General features: G+C 49.0%; 1 protein-coding gene across 3 annotated transcripts; it reads left to right on the top strand.

Moving 5' to 3' along the window:
• The first annotated feature begins 4,384 nt into the window (after positions 1-4,384).
• Positions 4,385-16,839, top strand: MLF1 (myeloid leukemia factor 1). 3 transcript variants are annotated; one of them, XM_059855863.1, is made up of 8 exons: positions 4,385-4,499; positions 8,909-9,083; positions 11,412-11,456; positions 12,288-12,377; positions 12,686-12,814; positions 14,323-14,482; positions 14,745-14,877; positions 15,028-16,839. In XM_059855863.1, the coding sequence occupies exons 1-8, from the start codon at positions 4,453-4,455 to the stop codon at positions 15,128-15,130; spliced, it is 882 nt and encodes a 293-aa protein (XP_059711846.1). In that variant the 5' UTR covers positions 4,385-4,452; the 3' UTR covers positions 15,131-16,839. The 3 variants fall into 3 exon arrangements, with proteins under 3 accessions (XP_059711846.1, XP_059711847.1, XP_059711848.1); XM_059855865.1 differs by lacking the exon at positions 4,385-4,499 and adding an exon at positions 7,807-7,922; XM_059855864.1 differs by lacking the exon at positions 11,412-11,456.
• The last annotated feature ends 545 nt before the right edge of the window (positions 16,840-17,384 follow it).

Here is a 17,384-nt window from a genome sequence, read left to right as displayed (position 1 = left end):
TCAGGAACAAGATACCTTAAAACTTTTAATTAAAGATAATATTTACTGCAAATGAATAAGAGTTGGCAGGTTTCAGCAGAAACCATAATCTCATTTATGCAAAGTTTTCTCCTATGAAGGCAGACATCATTAATCTCATTGGAGATGCCCTCCAGCCTGCCAGAGCTGCAGCACGAGGAGTTCCTTACAGAACTCGTTTAATCTGCACAAAGGAACTGCAGCTGCAGCAGCCCCAGACCTGGGGAAGGGCTGAGCAATTAAAGAGATCCCTGTGCCAGCACAGCCCTCATCCCTGGCACCCAGCATCCCATAATGAGCTCCTTCCAACAGCTGCAAAAGGAATAACCTCTGCAGCCAGATCCTCACAGGATCCAGGGAAATGGGGAATTAACAACCTCTGCAGCCTCATCCCCCAGATCCTCACAGGATCCAGGAAAATGGGAATTAACAACCTCTGCAGCCTCATCCCCCAGATCCTCACAGGATCCAGGAAAATGGGAATTAACAATCTCTGCAGCCTCATCCCCCAGATCCTCACAGGATCCAGGGAAATGGGGAATTAACAACCTCTGCAGCCTCATCCCCCAGATCCTCACAGGATCCAGGAAAATGGGAATTAACAACCTCTGCAGCCTCATCCCCCAGATCCTCACAGGATCCAGGAAAATGGGAATTAACAACCTCTGCAGCCTCATCCCCCAGATCCTCACAGGATCCAGGAAAATGGGAATTAACAACCTCTGCAGCCTCATCCCCCAGATCCTCACAGGATCCTGGGAAATGGGGAATTAACAACCTCTGCAGCCTCATCCCTGGGTTCCTGCACAGGATCCAGCACTGGAGCTGCTCTGGCTGGGAGATTCCATCCCTGGGAGTCAGAGTGGGCACAAAATGAACCAGGGGAGATGTGGGTGCTGTGGAGAGCTGGGAACAGCTGTGGGAAAGTTTCACATCCCTGTCCCAGGGTTAGAAATAATTTATTTTTACAGGGCTGAGTTCAGGGAGTCATGGAATGGTTTGGGTTGGGAGAGACCTGTAGGCGAGACTGGGGGTAGCACGGTCGGGACGGACGGAGACGAGAGATCTCTGAAGCCAGGTCGTGGAACTTGCGGTTTATTGCAAAGGGCGTGGGTACAGGGCCCTGCTGGGAGCTGCCAGCTGCAGCTCGGAGCAGGCCCGAGAGAAGAGAAAGGATGAGAGGGTAATAACGTAAAAAGGCAAGAGCTAAGAGCAAGAGTAAAAGCAAGAGAACAAGAGCAAAAGCAAGAGCATAAGAGCAAAAGCAAGAGCATAAGAGAGTGAAGTTCCTGTTACAATACAATAAATCATCTTCTGTGTTGAATATTCTGATTCTCACTAACCAATCTAGTACAGCATACAAATCCTATAGCATTTACATACAACCTATAAGAATCACTACATTACCATATTGTGCTACATTTTAAACTCTAAAAACTACTCTTCGGACCCCTTCTGCCAAGCTGGCAGGGTCTGCTCTGACCCTTGGACCTGCCTGCTTGCAGAGGGTCTTGTATCATCCAAAGGGGATTACCTTCAGCCGGCCACACCATTGTTTTCCTGTTGTTCAGTAACTAAGGGATGTCAAAGCTTGCTTTCATTTCAATCTCGCTTATAGTTTCTATATTCTCAAAATCTTTTGCCAGGCAATCATATTTGTAAGGCTTTCTTGTTTCATCTTCCCCAACATCACCTTCAAGATCCACCTGGATGGGCAGGGACACCTCCCACTGTCCCAGGCTGCTCCCAGCCCCAGTGTCCAGCCTGGCCTTGGGCACTGCCAGGGATCCAGGGGCAGCCACAGCTGCTCTGGGAATGCCATCCCAGCCCCTCCCCACCGTCCAGGGAACAATTCCTTCCCAAAATCCCACACGAACCTGCCCCTGGCAGTGGGAATTCATTCCCTGTGTCCTGCCCCTCAGATTCCCTACAGGAAACTTGCCTGGGATAACCGTTGGGATTAGAAGAGCCTGAGTCTTTCCATGGCAGTCAGGAGAGGAGATCCTCATTCCATCAGGATCCATCAGGCTGCAGGGATGTGGCCCAAAGGGGAGCAGAGACATCAGAGGGGAATGAACTGAGGCTGCAGCATTGCTGCAGATCACAGCCCCCGGGTGATTCTGCTCTCAGCTGCTGGAATTCCCTCACATCCCAGGGTTTGGGATTCACTCCTGGCTGGAATGTTTCTGGGGAGTGACTGGTGGCAGGGAATGCTGCCAGGGAAAGGAGCACCCTGATGCCTTCAGTTTAGCTTTTGTATTGAACTCCACAGCCAGAGCCAGCAGCTCTCCTCACAGCCCAGGCACACAGAACAATCCCTGCCCAGCCCCAGGGTGACCCTGCACCCCTCACCAGAGCCAGCAGCTCTCCTCACAGCCCAGGCACACAGAACAATCCCTGCCCAGCCCCAGGGTGACCCTGCACCCCTCACCAGAGCCAGCAGCTCTCCTCACAGCCCAGGCACACAGAACAATCCCTGCCCAGCCCCAGGGTGACCCTGCACCCCTCACCAGAGCCAGCAGCTCTCCTCACAGCCCAGGCACACAGAACAATCCCTGCCCAGCCCCAGAGCCAAGGACAGCGCTGCAGCTCCAGCCCAGAGAGTGCAAACAGCAGGGATGGAGGAGAGCAGCTGGGAGGGTGGGACTGCAGAGCCTGGGGCTGGAACTGGACAGTGAACCCAGCGTGGGAAGGGACCAAACCTTCTGAAAGGGTGAGAACTCCTGACTCAGAGCCCATCTTGGGTCTGGTTTGGGTGTATCCCTGCCCAGGCTCTTGCACTGCCCAAGGTGTGTCCTGTAAAGGCCTTTTAATAAATCCCTGCTTGATTCCTTTATCATTTCTATCATTTCTTATCATTCTCTGTTGCAGGTGGCCTCTTTAGGCATCAACCCCAGGTGACCTCTGGGGATGAGAGGGCAGCAAATAAACCAACTCCGGGAGGCAGCTCTGCCTCTGCTGGGCTTTTTATGACCAAATCTCCTGCCAGCTGGGATGGGTTTTATTGCTCACACACAGAATTCAGCTTTGTTTCAAGCCACACACAGAATATTACAAATATTTTAGTAACCTCCACCTCTGCACTGCAGTTACTCAAAGATTTTGGAACTATTTAAAACTGCTCTGAATGTTAAAGTTTATTCGCACTAAAAACACCACAAGCAGCGTTTCTAACATAGTGATTAAATAATTTACAGCGGTCATTTATTAATTACTTGTCAATATTCTGATTAACAGAGATGCTGTGGTTGGTTTTAGGGCAGCCATTCCAGGTGGGAATGTTCACTTGTCACAAACCAGCCAGGTGGATTTCCTTTAACACAATTCCTCCATCAAATACAAAATTCTGCAAATTCTCCTGCTCCTGGAACTTCATCTTCTCAAAACACCCTATGATTAAGGCTGGGAAAGATCTCCCAAATCTGTGCTTTTACTGAAACCTCCCTTTGACAACAATTCCAAAGGAAGGCGGGGAGTTGTTATCTGCTTCCTCTGGTAAAACCATGACTCGTTTTACCTGTAACCGAGCCCAGGGCAGGGAAGGGACCGTGAGCTGCCCCAGAGCCTTAGGAAGGGGCTGTGTCCTGGAGCCCCGGCCCTGGAGCGTCCCGGTCCCTCCCTGCCGCATCCCCGTCCTTGCTGCATCCCGGTCCCGGTCCCGCTCCCGGTCCCTGCCCATCCCGGTCCCTGCCCATCCCGGTCCCGCTCCCGGTCCCTGCCCATCCCGGTCCCTGTCCCGCTCCCGGTCCCTGCCCATCCCGGTCCCTGCCCATCCCGGTCCCTGCCCATCCCGGTCCCGGTCCCTGCCCATCCCGGTCCCTGCCCATCCCGGTCCCTGCCCATCCCGGTCCCGGTCCCTGCCCATCCCGGTCCCTGCCGCCTCCCGCCCTCCTGACGCTGGATCCCTGCAGCAGCTGCTCCTGGTCCCTCACCGCAGCCTCTCGCTGCTTTCCCACGTTCGGCCGTTCCCAGCCGCCGGGAGGAGGCCGCAGCTTTATTTTACTGCCATCTACTGGAAAAAAGGGAATTTTTTCTCAAATCGCCGAGGAGCGGCACGCGCCGCAACCTCGCTGGGGCCGGGCCTGTCCTCGCCTCGCACTACCCAGGACCGGGGCGCAGCCCGTGGCAGAGCGGGGCTGCGGGAGGGGCAGCGAGGCCGTGATTCCCGCAATTCCCGCATTTTCCACATTTCCCGCATTTCCCGAATTTCCGGAACTTTCCCGATTCCCGGGACCCCACAGGAGCGGCGGCCCCGCGGTCGCCACGGCAACGGCGGCGCACGGAGGAGCCCCGCCCCTCGCGCCGCGCCGGCCAATGGGAGAGGCCGGGGCAGGTCACGTGCGCGGGCGGGGCGGGGCGGAGCGGCGCGCGGTGCGGTGCGGTGAGGAGGGGCCGCGCGGGACTGGGGGCGCGCAGAGCGCAGCGGCCGTCGCCATGTTCGGGGGGTTCGGGCGGTGCTTCGAGGACGATCCCTTCTTCAGGTGAGGGCCGGGCGGCTGCGGGGCACGGCGGTGAGGCGGAGGGGGACCGGCCGAGAGCGAGCTGAGGCGGTGGTGGGCTCCGACGGGCCGGTCCGGGGCTGTAAAAGGGCGGGCGGGGTGGGTGTGTGGGACCGACCGTTGGCTGAGGCAGCTCCGGGGGTCCGTGCTGATTAAAGGGATCGAGGCGGGTTAAAGGGGTCGGGGCACATTAAAGGGGTCGGTGCAGGTGTCAGGACCAGGGCAGGTTAAAGGGGTCGGTGCCGGTGGAAGGACCGGTTTCGGGGCGGGTGAAAGGGACCGGGGCCGGTATCACGACCAGGGCGGGTTGAAGGGGTCGGTGCCGGAGCCGCTGTCGGGACCGTTGGACCTCCCGTGTGTCCCAGCCGGTACCGCCCGTGCCCCCCTAAAGCCGTGCGGGGGTTAAACGTCCTCAGCGAGGTTCCGTAGCCGAGACTTGAGTTTGCCTCTCCTCTCAGCAGGGAAGGGTTTAATCCACATTTCGTACAGAGGAGATCTTCGCCTCCTCGGCTGGAGATTCTGGAGTTTGTTTGCTCTTCAGTTTCCTACGTACAGGTTGTGAGCAGTGCAGCTCATCCGGATTTATGTACGTGTTTAATTAATCGCTTAGCCACAGGCTGTCTCTGAACTCCTCTCAGTGCCAGCCCTCCTTAAAACACCAGGTGTCCTTCAATTAAAACTCTGCCGACGCGTGTGTGAGAGCGCTGATGACAAATTGTCTCCCTGTGCTCGTTTCCCGAGGGGACGGTGCTGCTTTACCCCCCAGAGTGGGGTTTTATCCCCTGTGAGGCGCAGGTTATCCGGAGAAGCTGTGGCTGCCACATCCCTGGAATTGTTCAGGGTTGGATGGGGTTTGGAGCAGCCTGGGGTGGTGGAACAGGACCATCTTTTAGGTCCTTTCCAACCCAAACCATTCTGTGATTCTTTTTCCATACCGTGAGCACAGTGGTGGCTCCTGTCTGTGAATTCAAGTCTGAGCCCAATTTATTCCCTGTGGGAATCTTCTTTTGCCACTGGAATCTAAATATAAGTAGTGAGTGAGGCAAATGCTTCTCCTCTCAGCCAGAGCTGCTGAATTACCTGCTGTGGCCCCATTTCATGTCTTTGGTCAGAAACTGATTTGTAGTGGATGAAAATGGGATCAGAGCACGCTGAGGAGCCTCGATAATTATTTTAAATCTTAGAAAAAACTCTCAGGAATTTAATTAGCAGCCAAGATAAGGGGTAGGTGAGGAAGGGAGCAGCAGGCCCTGTGATGTGGTTTGTTGTCTGGATCTCCTGGTTACTGGGAGCTCTGGCTGGGGCTGCTTAATGGAGAATCTCCTGCTGAGCTACAGCACATTCCAGGAGAATTCCCAAAGCTGTGCCCCACAGATTAGCACTCCTGGTTTCTAGGAATATTCCTACTGTTATAACAGTTTGTGAGCTCTGTGCAGGAAACTTCCCTATGCAGATCCTCTGCATGAAATTAAAGTTATAATAGAAATTATGTCTTGTTTGAAATAACAGTTGCTTATTTGTTAATTTATTCCTTGTTATTGTAGCCACGAGGATGGCAGGAGGTGGAGGCAGGGAGTGTGTGTGAAAGATGAGCTGGAAATTGAGACTCATTTTCTCAGCACAGTCCTGTCAGGCTGCTTTGCATACAGTGAAGGAAATGAGCTGATTACCTCAGATAAGATTAGCCTCCAAAACAGAGTCATAATGGGCTCCAGCTGCCTCATAAGGAGAGAGTTTGGTGCTGAACTGGAAATAGTGCCTGGGTTGGAGCCCCTGTGGAGCAGCTGTCCCAGGGAAGCAGCAGTCACTCACCCAAAGGTGCTGGGCCAGCCTGGGCTCCATCCCTGAAACCCTGCCCAGGTGCAGGAGTTGTGTTTGCCCTGCCAACTCCACTCTCTGGATTTAATTCTCTTTAGTTTGTTGTGCCAGGTGTTCTCTCCAGAGGGAATCTGCAGCTGCAGCCTTACATAACTTCCTGAGTGGGGGGGTAAAATGTAATATTTCCATCTAATATCTAATAAAAAGAAGCACATCTAATACCAAGTACAGTTTACAAAAGTAATAAGTGGGATTTATTGTTCTAGGACTGATTTTTCATGCAGTGAAGTAATCAGTAACGTTAGGCTTGCATGTTTAATGTCAGGTCAGGGTCAGGTTAATACATATTAGACAAATTTCTGTTACTGCAGAGTGCTGGAAGAATAAATGTATATGTTGTTTGTCTCCATCCGGAATTTAATTTTAAAAGTAATCTAGTTTAACATGTGAAGGGCACAGATGTGTGCAAAGCCCTGTGAACCCCTCACTTTCTCCTTGTCACTGTTATGCTATAACAAAAATCTCAGCCTTCTCATCAAAAGTATCTTCCCCCCCTAAAAGTCATATTTAAGTCAATAACTGTTACATTAGAGTGTCCTGCACCTGCTGCCATCCCATAAAATCTGTGCTTGGAGCAAGGACCTTGAAATCCTGCAGGTCCCCTGCAGAGACTGTGCCTTGTTCAGTACATCTCTGTTTGTCAGGGTGAGCTCCTCCTCTTGGAATTCTGGCTTGAGTTTCAGTCATTGGAACCACCAAGGTTTAATTCCTTGGAAGCTTTGTCTTCCACATGGATTTTCTGTTCCCTTTCCATTGCTTTTAGCCTACTCCAGATCATACCAAAATTGGGGTGTTTCTTTTGAGGCTCGACAGCATTAATTCTTTTTATTAACTGCTCTCTAAAACTGGGAACTGGGATCCTTTCCTCGAGTTCCTGAGCCTGCCATTCCTCAGGTTGTGTCTGATTTCCCTGTCCCTGGTACCAAGGAGCTCTCTGTGTGACAACCAAGCCTCTCTGGGGTTTGGGGTCTGCTGGAGTTGTGCACATCCCGAGGTGGTGCTGGTGTGATTCCTGCCCTTGGCTCATGCCAGCACTTTTTCCATCTGTTCTTCATCCTGGGCTGGGTGAGCTCCTTATCAGCCAGGGCTGGAGCCAAAGCTGGGAGCAAAGCAGGGGCTGCTCCATGGCATCACTAAAGCACTTTCTGGGCTGAGTTTAAGTCTGGGTATAGCTTAAAGAGATATTTTTGTGTTAAAAAAAAAAAAATCTTATTTCAAAATTAATCCAACCTCACGTTTGTCTTTTTCACTTGAAAGGGAAAAAAAGAAACGTTAAGTGTGACTTTGGCACAAGATCAAAGCAGCCACGTGATGTGGGATCTGCTTTTTGTGGGGCTGGAGATAAGGGGTGGGGAGCAGCAAAGCTGGGCAGGAGATAACTGGGCAGGGAAAAGTCAGAGCAGCCTGGAGCCTTTCCTCCTGAGATGTCCCAGGAAAGGCTCTGCTGTCCTGGAGGCTGTGGGGAGTGCCAGGAACTGAGGGGAGGGAGGATGAGCTGTAGTGAACCTGAATAACCATAGCTGGGAAGTGAGTGTTCATGGTAATAAAGGGTTTTCAGTGGGATAGCAAGGAGGAAGATGAGACAGAAGGAGGAAATGAAGCCGGGTCATTTGTGTGGGAAGTGTTCATTTGCAGCCTGGCCCCAGGCAGCAGCACTGCTCATACCCTGCACTTCAGAAAAGTTCCTGCTTTGCTCCTCCTTTGGCCTTAATTAGGAATATCAGGGCTTGTCCAGCTTTGAGAGTTAGGGAAGTTGAGCAAGGTTTTCCTTGCAAGCCAAGCTTTGGGAATACCAGTGGAGTTCTGTAGGTTTTTGGCGAGGAGAGGAGAAATAAGAGGGAAAGAAGAAGCCAGTGAGAATCTCCTTCCTAAGCACAGGAAAGGGGCGTGGGAGCAGGAGTTGTGGAGAGGGAAGGCACGGGTGCAGCAGTGGGTGACTGTAGGAGATGGAACTGGCCTGAATTTAGAGGATAATGGGTATTTTTAAGCATGTGGGACAGGGAGGAAAAGTTGGGAACTGCCAGCAGGATAAATTTGAGGGATGAGTGGGATCCAGTGGGACACAATGAGTTCAATGAATAGGACTGTGCTAAACTTTGGAAAGATGAAGGGGGAAAACTTGAATTATTTTATTGTCAGGTGTTGGCGGTGGAAATAATAAATATAATGTGGGCCAGTTTATTGTTCTGGCAGGTATTAAACACAGGCTGGAGTGAAAGGTGCAGCCAAGGATGGATATTTTGGAGAAGATGAGGAAAAGGAATAGGGACAGCCAGGAGTGCAGGAGAGCAGTGAAGGCAGCTGAGAGAAAATAGATCTCAAACACCCAACCTGAGAGATGGGAATGGAAGAGGAAACCAGAGTTTATTAGGAACTGGAGACTGCCAAGTTGGGTCCTATTAAAGTGAAAATTTAGGATAAAAACCCCTGTGGAATATTAAAAAGCAGAGTTTGAACTATGCTGGAGCCGTTGTCCATCAGCTGGAATAACGCAGTGCCTCTCTGGCGTGCAGGGATCCCTTTGCTGCCCACCATGAGCACATGAGGCAGGTGATGAGGAGCTTCGCCGAGCCTTTTGGGCGGGATCCGCTCCTGAGCCTCCCGGAGGGAGGGGAGAGACCGGCGGAGAGGAGAGCGGGCGGCAGAGCCCGGCAGGACTCGCAGGTGGCCACGAGGGGCACCCGCAGGGTAAGTGTCCTGGGCTCGGGACTGCTCTGGAACGGGCATTTCCTGGGAAACAGCCTGGCTCTGCTCCTGGAGCCCCCTCCAGCTGCTCATCACTCAGGGAAATGGAAGGGTTCCTCTCCTGCTTCCCTCATGGCACATTCCTTATCTCTGCTGAACATCTGTCTGGGTTTAGTGATCACTGAACAGACATTTAATGAACAAACTGATCACCTATCCAGTGCTTGCTTTCATCAATACAATACATTAAATGTTAGAGGGAGGCACTACAAATGTCCCACATATTCTCCACGTGTATTTCCTTTTCATGGTAACTTAAAAAGGTGCCTGGATGTGGCTGCACTACCCTGGAAGTGTTCAAGGCCAGGTTCTTTCCAGGTCCCTTCCAACCCAGCCTATTCCTTAATTCTATGTTATATTTGTGCATTTCAGTCCCTTGTGTGCAGCTGTTTCAGTTTGATTTCCACAAGCCTGGGTTTCACCACGTCAGGAATATCCATCCATGGATTTTAAACCCTGTTTCAGTTTTGCAGCTGGGAATAAACACTTCATGCTCTGAATTTGGGCTGATTGTTAATATCATCTCAGATACAAACCTGTAAGAACTAAAGCTCAGGGTAGCTGGTGTGAAATTCAGTATTTCTGTGTGTTATGAAGTGAAACTGATGGTCTGTGTTTAACTGAAGTGTTTTTTCAGCTCTGGGCATGCAGGACCACCATATCTAACCCTTATCTAGAGCTGTATTTATAGAGGATGAACGTTGGGAGCTGGTTCCTTTCCCTGCAGATACTCAGCAGCTGCCTCCCTGTTGCCTTCATGCTTCCCACTGGATTTTCAGAGACTGTTGAAGAAAAGGCAGGTGACAGGGGCTGGTGGCCAGGCCAGAGCTGGAACAGAGCCTGCCACCTGCAGCTCCAGAGGGGAGCTGGCACATTCCTTCCCCTGCTCATCCAGTTCCTGGCAAATATAGAAACTGCAGCTAATTAGGGCATCATCCTCCCTCTGCTGATCCTTAGGCCTTGGATCAGTGGTGCCTAAAGCCAGATCAGAGCTTTTCCTTTAGACAAAGAACCTGTCAGAGCTCAGGGGTTGTGTCCCTGTTCTGCAGTGAGGGACAGAGGTGAGACCCAAACCCTTTATCCGTGGCTGCAGCAAAAGTTACAGGTACAGGAGCTCTGTCTTAAAAGAATTCCACAGCTGCCAGACCCTTCCCAGGCTCCTCTGATGTTCCTCCTGTTCCACTGGAGAGCTGTCAGATGTCACACCAGACTCAGCACTGGTTGCTTTGCCTTGTCTTCTCAAACTGCTGCTCCACCAAGGACTGAAACCCTTAAAATTCCATTTTTATGTAGGGAAAGGTGGAGCTTTGCTGCCATGTCAAAATACACTTCATTCAAATTACTGACACCGATTAGTAGTGTTGTAATTCTGTGTTTAATTAAATTGCAGCAGGCCTAAAACTGCTTCAGAAGGAACCAAATGAGTTGGGACAGCTCAAGGATTCAAAGTTAAAACTGCTTTTCCTTTCTCCAGCAGTTTTGTAGTTCAGTTTTTAGGGAAGGAGGAGTGAGCTAAAACATATTAAGATATACTGTTAATTGGGTTTGGGATATCTGATAATCCTGTAGATCAAGCAAATGTTTAACAGATTTTAGTGTTACAAAACAGAGTTGATAAGCTTTGTATGCCTAATAACTCTTACTGGTGAGGACTTGATATTGAGAGAAAAAATACTTATTATTATTTACAGCTCTGCCTAATCCGTCCTGACAGAAACCTGAAGAGCTCCTAAAGCTATTCCAGAACTGGAGAATTCCTTTTTTTCCATTAAAGTTCCTGCCAAGGGTTGGGTCCTTCTGGCACCCCGTGTGTCTGCAGCCCTTATCTGACTCTCCAGTCTTGGTTTCCTGGAAACACCCCTGTGTTTCCCAGGATCTCACTGCCCTGCCATGTAGGAATCCTCAATATCCATGGGATAATTTGTTGATCTGTTGATTTTAATCAGCTTTCAGTGCTGCCTGACTGGATTGGACCATTGCAGGGTGGGGCCTGAAGTGTGAAATCAGCACAAAGGTTCTTGAGGGTTTGCCAAGCTCTAAGTGCTTTTCACACACTCTTATCAATATTTATTAGATATGTGGTGGCAGTTACCATTTTCTAATATCATCAGTATGAATATATTATTTCCACATACCCAGGGATTAATTAATTACCAAGGCCCTCCTGAGTGATTTTGATTAGATGGGGAATGTTTCATGTTATCTGCTTCATATAAAAGTAATTTCTGCAGTTCCTGATAATAATTCCAGATGTTGCTCCTTTTTTTCCAGGCCACCAGCTTCTCCCTCATGCCCTTTACAGGTTTTGGGAGAGGGGTTAGTATCCCTGGAGTAGCTCCTGTGTAAGCTGTGTGTAACCAAAGCATGGCAGAGGCTGAGCTCTGTGCTTGCATCCTGCTTTTGGTGCTGTTTGCAGTTTGGGAATAAGAAAATCCAGGGAAAAATCCTTCCAGGGGCACTAACCTCTGGATATGGATGGGACAATCCCTGGGGAAACTGCAGACTTTGAGTGCTGCTGGAGAATGCTTTTGTGGGGGTGGCACAAGCCCACTGCTCCCAGCAGGGCAGAGCAGCCCCTGGAGATGGGCTTGGGGGGGTTCCAGCTGTGGTTTGGGCTCTGGAATGTCCTGTGAAATATCCATCATCTGTCCATAGCTCTTGCCAAGGATTCCAATTTCTTGTACTCAAAAAATAAGCTGAAGATTTCCTGTCCTTTAATTTTACTTCATTTTGAGTTTAAATGCAGCTTTAATTTTGCAAGGCTGAAATACATCACTCTGGAAATGAATTCATTGACATTTCAACCCTGAAGGGTCATGCAAGACTTTCAGAGCAGAAGCTGATGAGATTCATGAATGCATTTGTGAAAGAATTGGATACTTGAATATCCAGTGAACATTTTTGTTCAATAAACTCATTTTGTGGCCAGTTTGACATCTGGGTGACAAATCTTCCACTTTCATCTTCCCAGTATTTCCATCTTAATCCAACTCCCTCAATTTCCTTTTGAAAAGATGCATTTTGGCTTGTCTGTGTGGGAAGTGCAGTCTGAAAAGCTTTTTGAGTTAAAAATGCATGTGAAAACCAGCTTCAGGACTGGGAGAGTTGAAACTGTTTGAACTGGAGTCTTTTTTCCCCTTTTTTTAGTGGGATGCAGATTTTGTGGATCCGTTTTCTGCGATGGACAGGATGATGTCAAACATGAGGAACAACATGCTGGAAATGCACAGGAAATTTGTGAGTTCTTTGGAAAATCATTCTGAAATTTATTGCACTGGAGAGTGCCAGTTGTTGCAAATATTCCTCAGAAAATAATGCCAAGAAAAATGGGACTAATCTCAAGGAGATAGTGAGAATTAAAGGGGTTTTTGCCCAGACTGTATTGTGTTTGTAAATTTTCTTTATTCTCTGAAGATAAAACTGAAGTTTAATGGGGTGCCAGGAGGGTTAATTTTGTGAAGGGATATTTTCCATAATAAAATAATAAGGAATAACTCTTACCCACAAGTTTTAACTTCCAGTAATGAGCCTGCCTTGCTTTGTAGGATGACCTGTCCATCCAGCCCGAGGGACACAGTTTCAGCTCCTCCTCCATGATGACCTATTCCAGAGTGGGGGATGAACCTCCCAAAGTTTTCCAAGCCACGGCCCAGACCCGCACAGCTCCGGGAGGGGTGAGTGGTGCTGGGATCCAGCACACAGGAGCTGGGCACTGCCCAGGATTCAGGTGCAGCCACACCAAAGCAGTTTCTGCAGCTACTTTTCCTGCAGAGAGTTACTCCTGGGATTTACAGAATTCTGGCATTACTGAGCTCGGATTGAGTCCAGTCTGTGCCTGATCCCCACCTTGTCACTGAGTGCCACCTGCAGGCATTCCTTGGCACCTCCAGGGATGGGCACCCCAAACCTCCCTGGGAGCCCCTTCCAATGGTTATTCACCCTTTCCATGGGGAGATTCCTGCTAATGTCCACCCTGAGCCTGCCCTGGCCCGTCCTGAGGCTGTTCCCTCTCCTCCTGTCCCTGTTCCCTGGGAGCAGAGCCCGAATCCCCCTTGACTGCACAAAGAAATTTAGGGATTGAGGAAAACACAGGGCTCTCAAAGCCTGCTCTGTAGTAAAGGTCTGATTTCCTCCCTGTAATTTTGTGCTTTAAGTACACCCCAGAATAAATTACAGACCCATCCAAGGCTGAGAAAACAGAGCACAGAGCAGCAATTTTCCAATGCCCTTCTCTTTGCTGTAATGAATCCTTTTCCCGTCCACTTAAACTGCAGGAGAGGCATTGATTTATGCAACCCCTGCCTTCAAAGCACCCCTTTGCCCAGACACTTACATAACCCTGAGCTGCAGCTCCCTTGCAGCTGTTGTGTCTAATCCTACTGGGAACTGAGAGTGGGAATGTGAACCTGGCCCGGGCCATGAAAGCCTAGACAGGATCCCTAAAGGCCGTGGGCAGGATTGGCTGGGAATGTGTGCCAGCTCCAGCACACCCGTTATCACAAGGCTTCTAATAATAGCCCAGGACACTGATAAGGGCCAGCCTGCCCTCCAAGCCAGTCAGCACCACAGCCCAATAGCTGGTTTTTCCTCACGCTGGGAATTTTGGCATCGGGTGGTGCTCTTCTGTTGCCAAGGAGAGTGTTGGAAACTTGGCTCTAGCATTTTTAAACTCAGGGGTTTTTTCCCCAATAATTAATAGCCAGTTAAAAAACTTGAGGTATTGTTTCATCTTCCTCTCTGGTGGCCAAAGGAAAATAGGCTTGATTTGTGTTTTGTTGGTGTGTTCACAGCCAACACAGGAAATGAGAATTGGAGAAGCCTGGAAAACTTGACTTTTGTAAAGGAAAGATATAAAACTATTGGAGGATTTAACCCTTTGCATGGGCCTGGAGTGCCCAGTGGGAATGACTTCCCACTGCAGAGAGCAGGGTTGGATGGGATAGTGGAAGGGAATTCTTCCAGGGAAGCTGTGGCTGCCCCTGGATCCCTGGCAGTGCCCAAGGCCAGGCTGGACACTGGGGCTGGGAGCACCTGGGACAGTGGGAGGTGTCCCTGCCGTGGCAGGGGTGGCACTGGATGGGCTTTAATGTCCCTTCCAATCCAAACCATCCTGGGATTCTGTAAATTCTTTTTACCTTATTTTTAGTTGGAAGGACACTCAGTTCCCTTTTTTTTTAAACAGGTTAAAGAAACAAGAAAAGCACTGAAGGATTCTGAAAGTGGCCTGGAGAAAATATCTGTTGGTCACCACATCCAGGATCGGGCTCATGTCATCAGGAGATCCAAGAACGCCAAGACTGGGGATGAGGAGATGAACCAGGAATTCATTAACCTGGATGAATGTAGGTCTCTTCAGGCAGTTAACGGCCTTTGCACTGTTTCACACTCTGATTTGGAAGTTCCAGTTTGAAGTGTCTTAAAAGGCACTTTTAGACTGAAAGTCTCCAAATCCAAATTCTCTTTTATAGATCCCAAAAACAGTTGCAGGCCTTCTGGAGAATTGTGGACTACAAAGCTTAAAATCGCTACCCAAACCCCCTCACACTCATTAAATGTTTTTTCCTCTCTTTATTAGCATTTCAAATAAATGTGTCTGTTTTCCAGCTGAGGCTGGCACCTTTGATGAGGAGTGGCAGAGGGAGATCATGAAGTTCAGGCCTTGCCGAAGCAGAGAAGCTGTGGAAGCTCCAAGATCCAGAAGTGGCCATTACAGCTCCAGGGAAGGTGGATCAAGAAGGTAAAAACAGTTCCCTGCTGTCCTGCAGGATAAAGAAATTCCAGCAGCAGCAGAAAGAAAATCCAGTTCTGGAGCTGTGCTCCAAGGGAACTGCAGGTTTTATTCCTCCTGTTTTCATGGAGATTGTGACCACTGTTGTTCTTTTTCCAGAGAGAAGCCTCTTGGAGCTCCAGGATCCAGAGTGCCCAGGGATTCCTTGGAGGCTCTCAGTGTGAAGGGAACACCTGTCCCCCTGAAGGGCTCCAGGAATTAACTGTCCCCGTTCCCTGGGGACGGAGGTTCCCTGGAGCAGATGAATGGTGCTCAGTGCTCGTGTCCATAAAAATACACCTGGATTTGTGACCAATCTCTGCTCTGTGTTGTGCCTTTGCTCCTCCTGCTTCTCAGTGTCCTCAGACCTCAGCTCCTCAGTGAATTCCAACCCAACAACTTTCTGCCTAAAAGCACTTTATGGAACATCTCTAAGCCTGGTAAAACCAGCTTGGATTTGCAGAGCTGTTCTGCTCCAGCTGCACCAATCTCAGGCTTTACTGAGCCTGGTACTGCAGCTCCTCCTTCCCACTCGGAGTTGCACAAAAAGCAAATTTCCTTTTTTCTAGGTTGCTGAAGTAATTACTGATTTTCTAGGTTAATTAATAGAACTTGAATACACTGTAAAGCACTACTTTAAAATCAAATTATAAATTGTTACAGAACCCCCACACTCACCTTGGTGTAACATAAAATGAGAGGAAATACTGAAATATGACAATACTTTACATTTATCAGAGTTTTTATGTTAATAAGCTGTGCTTGTACCTCATTTCCTGTGCCCGAACTGTCAACTTTGTATTCCTGATCCTTTGTTTCCTGTGGAGTTTGCCCATCATTTTCCATTTTGAGGATTGTCTGTAGTACTTAATTACTTTAATTATCCTGTAGTAATAACAGTGTCCTGAGATCAGCTGCAACTAGGAATTACTCATGGGAAAAATACATGGGAGAAAGGAGTTTTAACTGGAATGATTTCACCTTTTCTTGTGATCTAAAGAGCCCTGGATACAGGAACCCCTCTCCTCTCTGTGTTCTTTGTGTTTTACTGAGGGTAGAATGACCCTAAATGTACATTTGATAGCAGTTCAGAAGAGGCAGCAGTGTCTGAGAGCAGGAAAATCCTGGGATTCCAGGTGTTCAGTCCTTGTAGTGTTCTACCATGCAGAATTATTCCTGTGGTGTAGCAGAATTTCTGTAAATTAAATAATATAAATAACATTGAAGCATTACATAAATTCAAGGCTCTGTTATAATGTAGCCTTTAAAAGTGCTGTTTGTATGATAAAATAGGGTTTAGTAAGTCAAGAGTAGTATTTGTTTGGCCAAAAAGCCACTAAATCATATTTAATCTTCCTGCAGTTTCCCCAGGTTATTTAATTTTAATTAATGTTTATTAATGTGCAAACCCAATCAGCAGCACTTCTGTTGAGCTCTGAAAAGGGAAGGACAGTTATTTGCTTGTGGTCCCTTCCTGAGTTAGAGAAGTATCAGTGGCAATAAGTTGATGTGATCAATATTAATGGCATTAATTGAACCCTTTAATGAGCAGTGGGGGTCGGGGGGGTTGGACACCCCTTAAAGTCAGAGCTCAACCCAGGGACTCGTTTTCCATCTGCTGGAGACAACATGGATTCTGCAATTAATTTATGAGATAATCTCAGTAATTAACAGCAGCAATGTTTTGTATGTTGGAATTTGAGCAGCAGTCTTGGAGACCTGCTGCTGTAAAATTGAAAATTCACCTGATAACTCGGATTTTTGTGTGAAATAAAACAAGAACATCCTGGGTTTGAAATGACAGTGGGAAGAGGTGAATGCTCCCTCCAGATCCCTTTGCTATGCCAAGACTGTTCTCCGATGTAAGGCACAAGCTGTGCTCTGTAAAAGCATCTGAAACTGCAATTCTTTATTAAAGTTATTTATTACTTATGGGGTTTGTTGGTTTATTCTGCACTGCAGAGGGACTTGTGCATTACTTTGGGCTGCTTTGAAACAGTTCAGTGAAGGAAAACTGGGCTCTGGGAGGTGTCCCTGCCCATGGAGGGGTGGAATGGGATGGGATTTAGCAGAACCACTCCGGGGTTCTCTGGAAATCCCTTCATTTCTAGAGGTAACCATGCGTTTTCCACAAAAAAAAAAACCTTGATGGAACCAAACAGTACGAAGAGGGCTTCTTCCTCTGTTTCAGAGCAGCTCCTGGAGCCTTTGCGGGTATGAAAAGCAGCTCCCGGGGAGTAATTTTGTATCAAGAGTAGATTTCAACAGCGTGTGCCAAATGCGTCCCTGTGCCCCATCCCAGCCTTGTGTTCCCCTCTCCCGGCACTTCATCCCCCCGGGCCAGCGAGCGCTGCTCTCCAGCTGTCTATAATTCCTGCTCTTTCCCAAACTCCCGGGATGTGACCCCGCCGCCGATGCCGCGCTCCGTCCCGCTCATGGTTTGGCTGAAATCCGCCCCTTTCAGGCCGCAGTGGGAG

Source organism: Haemorhous mexicanus, chromosome 10, assembly GCF_027477595.1.
Source record: "Haemorhous mexicanus isolate bHaeMex1 chromosome 10, bHaeMex1.pri, whole genome shotgun sequence".
Lineage (NCBI taxonomy): Eukaryota > Metazoa > Chordata > Aves > Passeriformes > Fringillidae > Haemorhous > Haemorhous mexicanus.
The sequence above is the reverse complement of the archived record's forward strand: the minus strand, read 5'-3'. Positions and strand labels throughout refer to the sequence as shown.

Excerpts from the sequence above, each read along its gene's own strand:
- MLF1 (XM_059855863.1), top strand. The coding sequence starts at position 4,453 with ATGTTCGGGGGGTTCGGGCGGTGCTTCGAGGACGATCCCTTCTTCAG. Across the intron at positions 11,457-12,287 it reads TTACAGGTTTTGGGAGAGGG|TGGGATGCAGATTTTGTGGA; the intron begins GTTAGTATCCCT and ends CCCTTTTTTTAG. Across the intron at positions 14,878-15,027 it reads AGGGAAGGTGGATCAAGAAG|AGAGAAGCCTCTTGGAGCTC; the intron begins GTAAAAACAGTT and ends TTCTTTTTCCAG.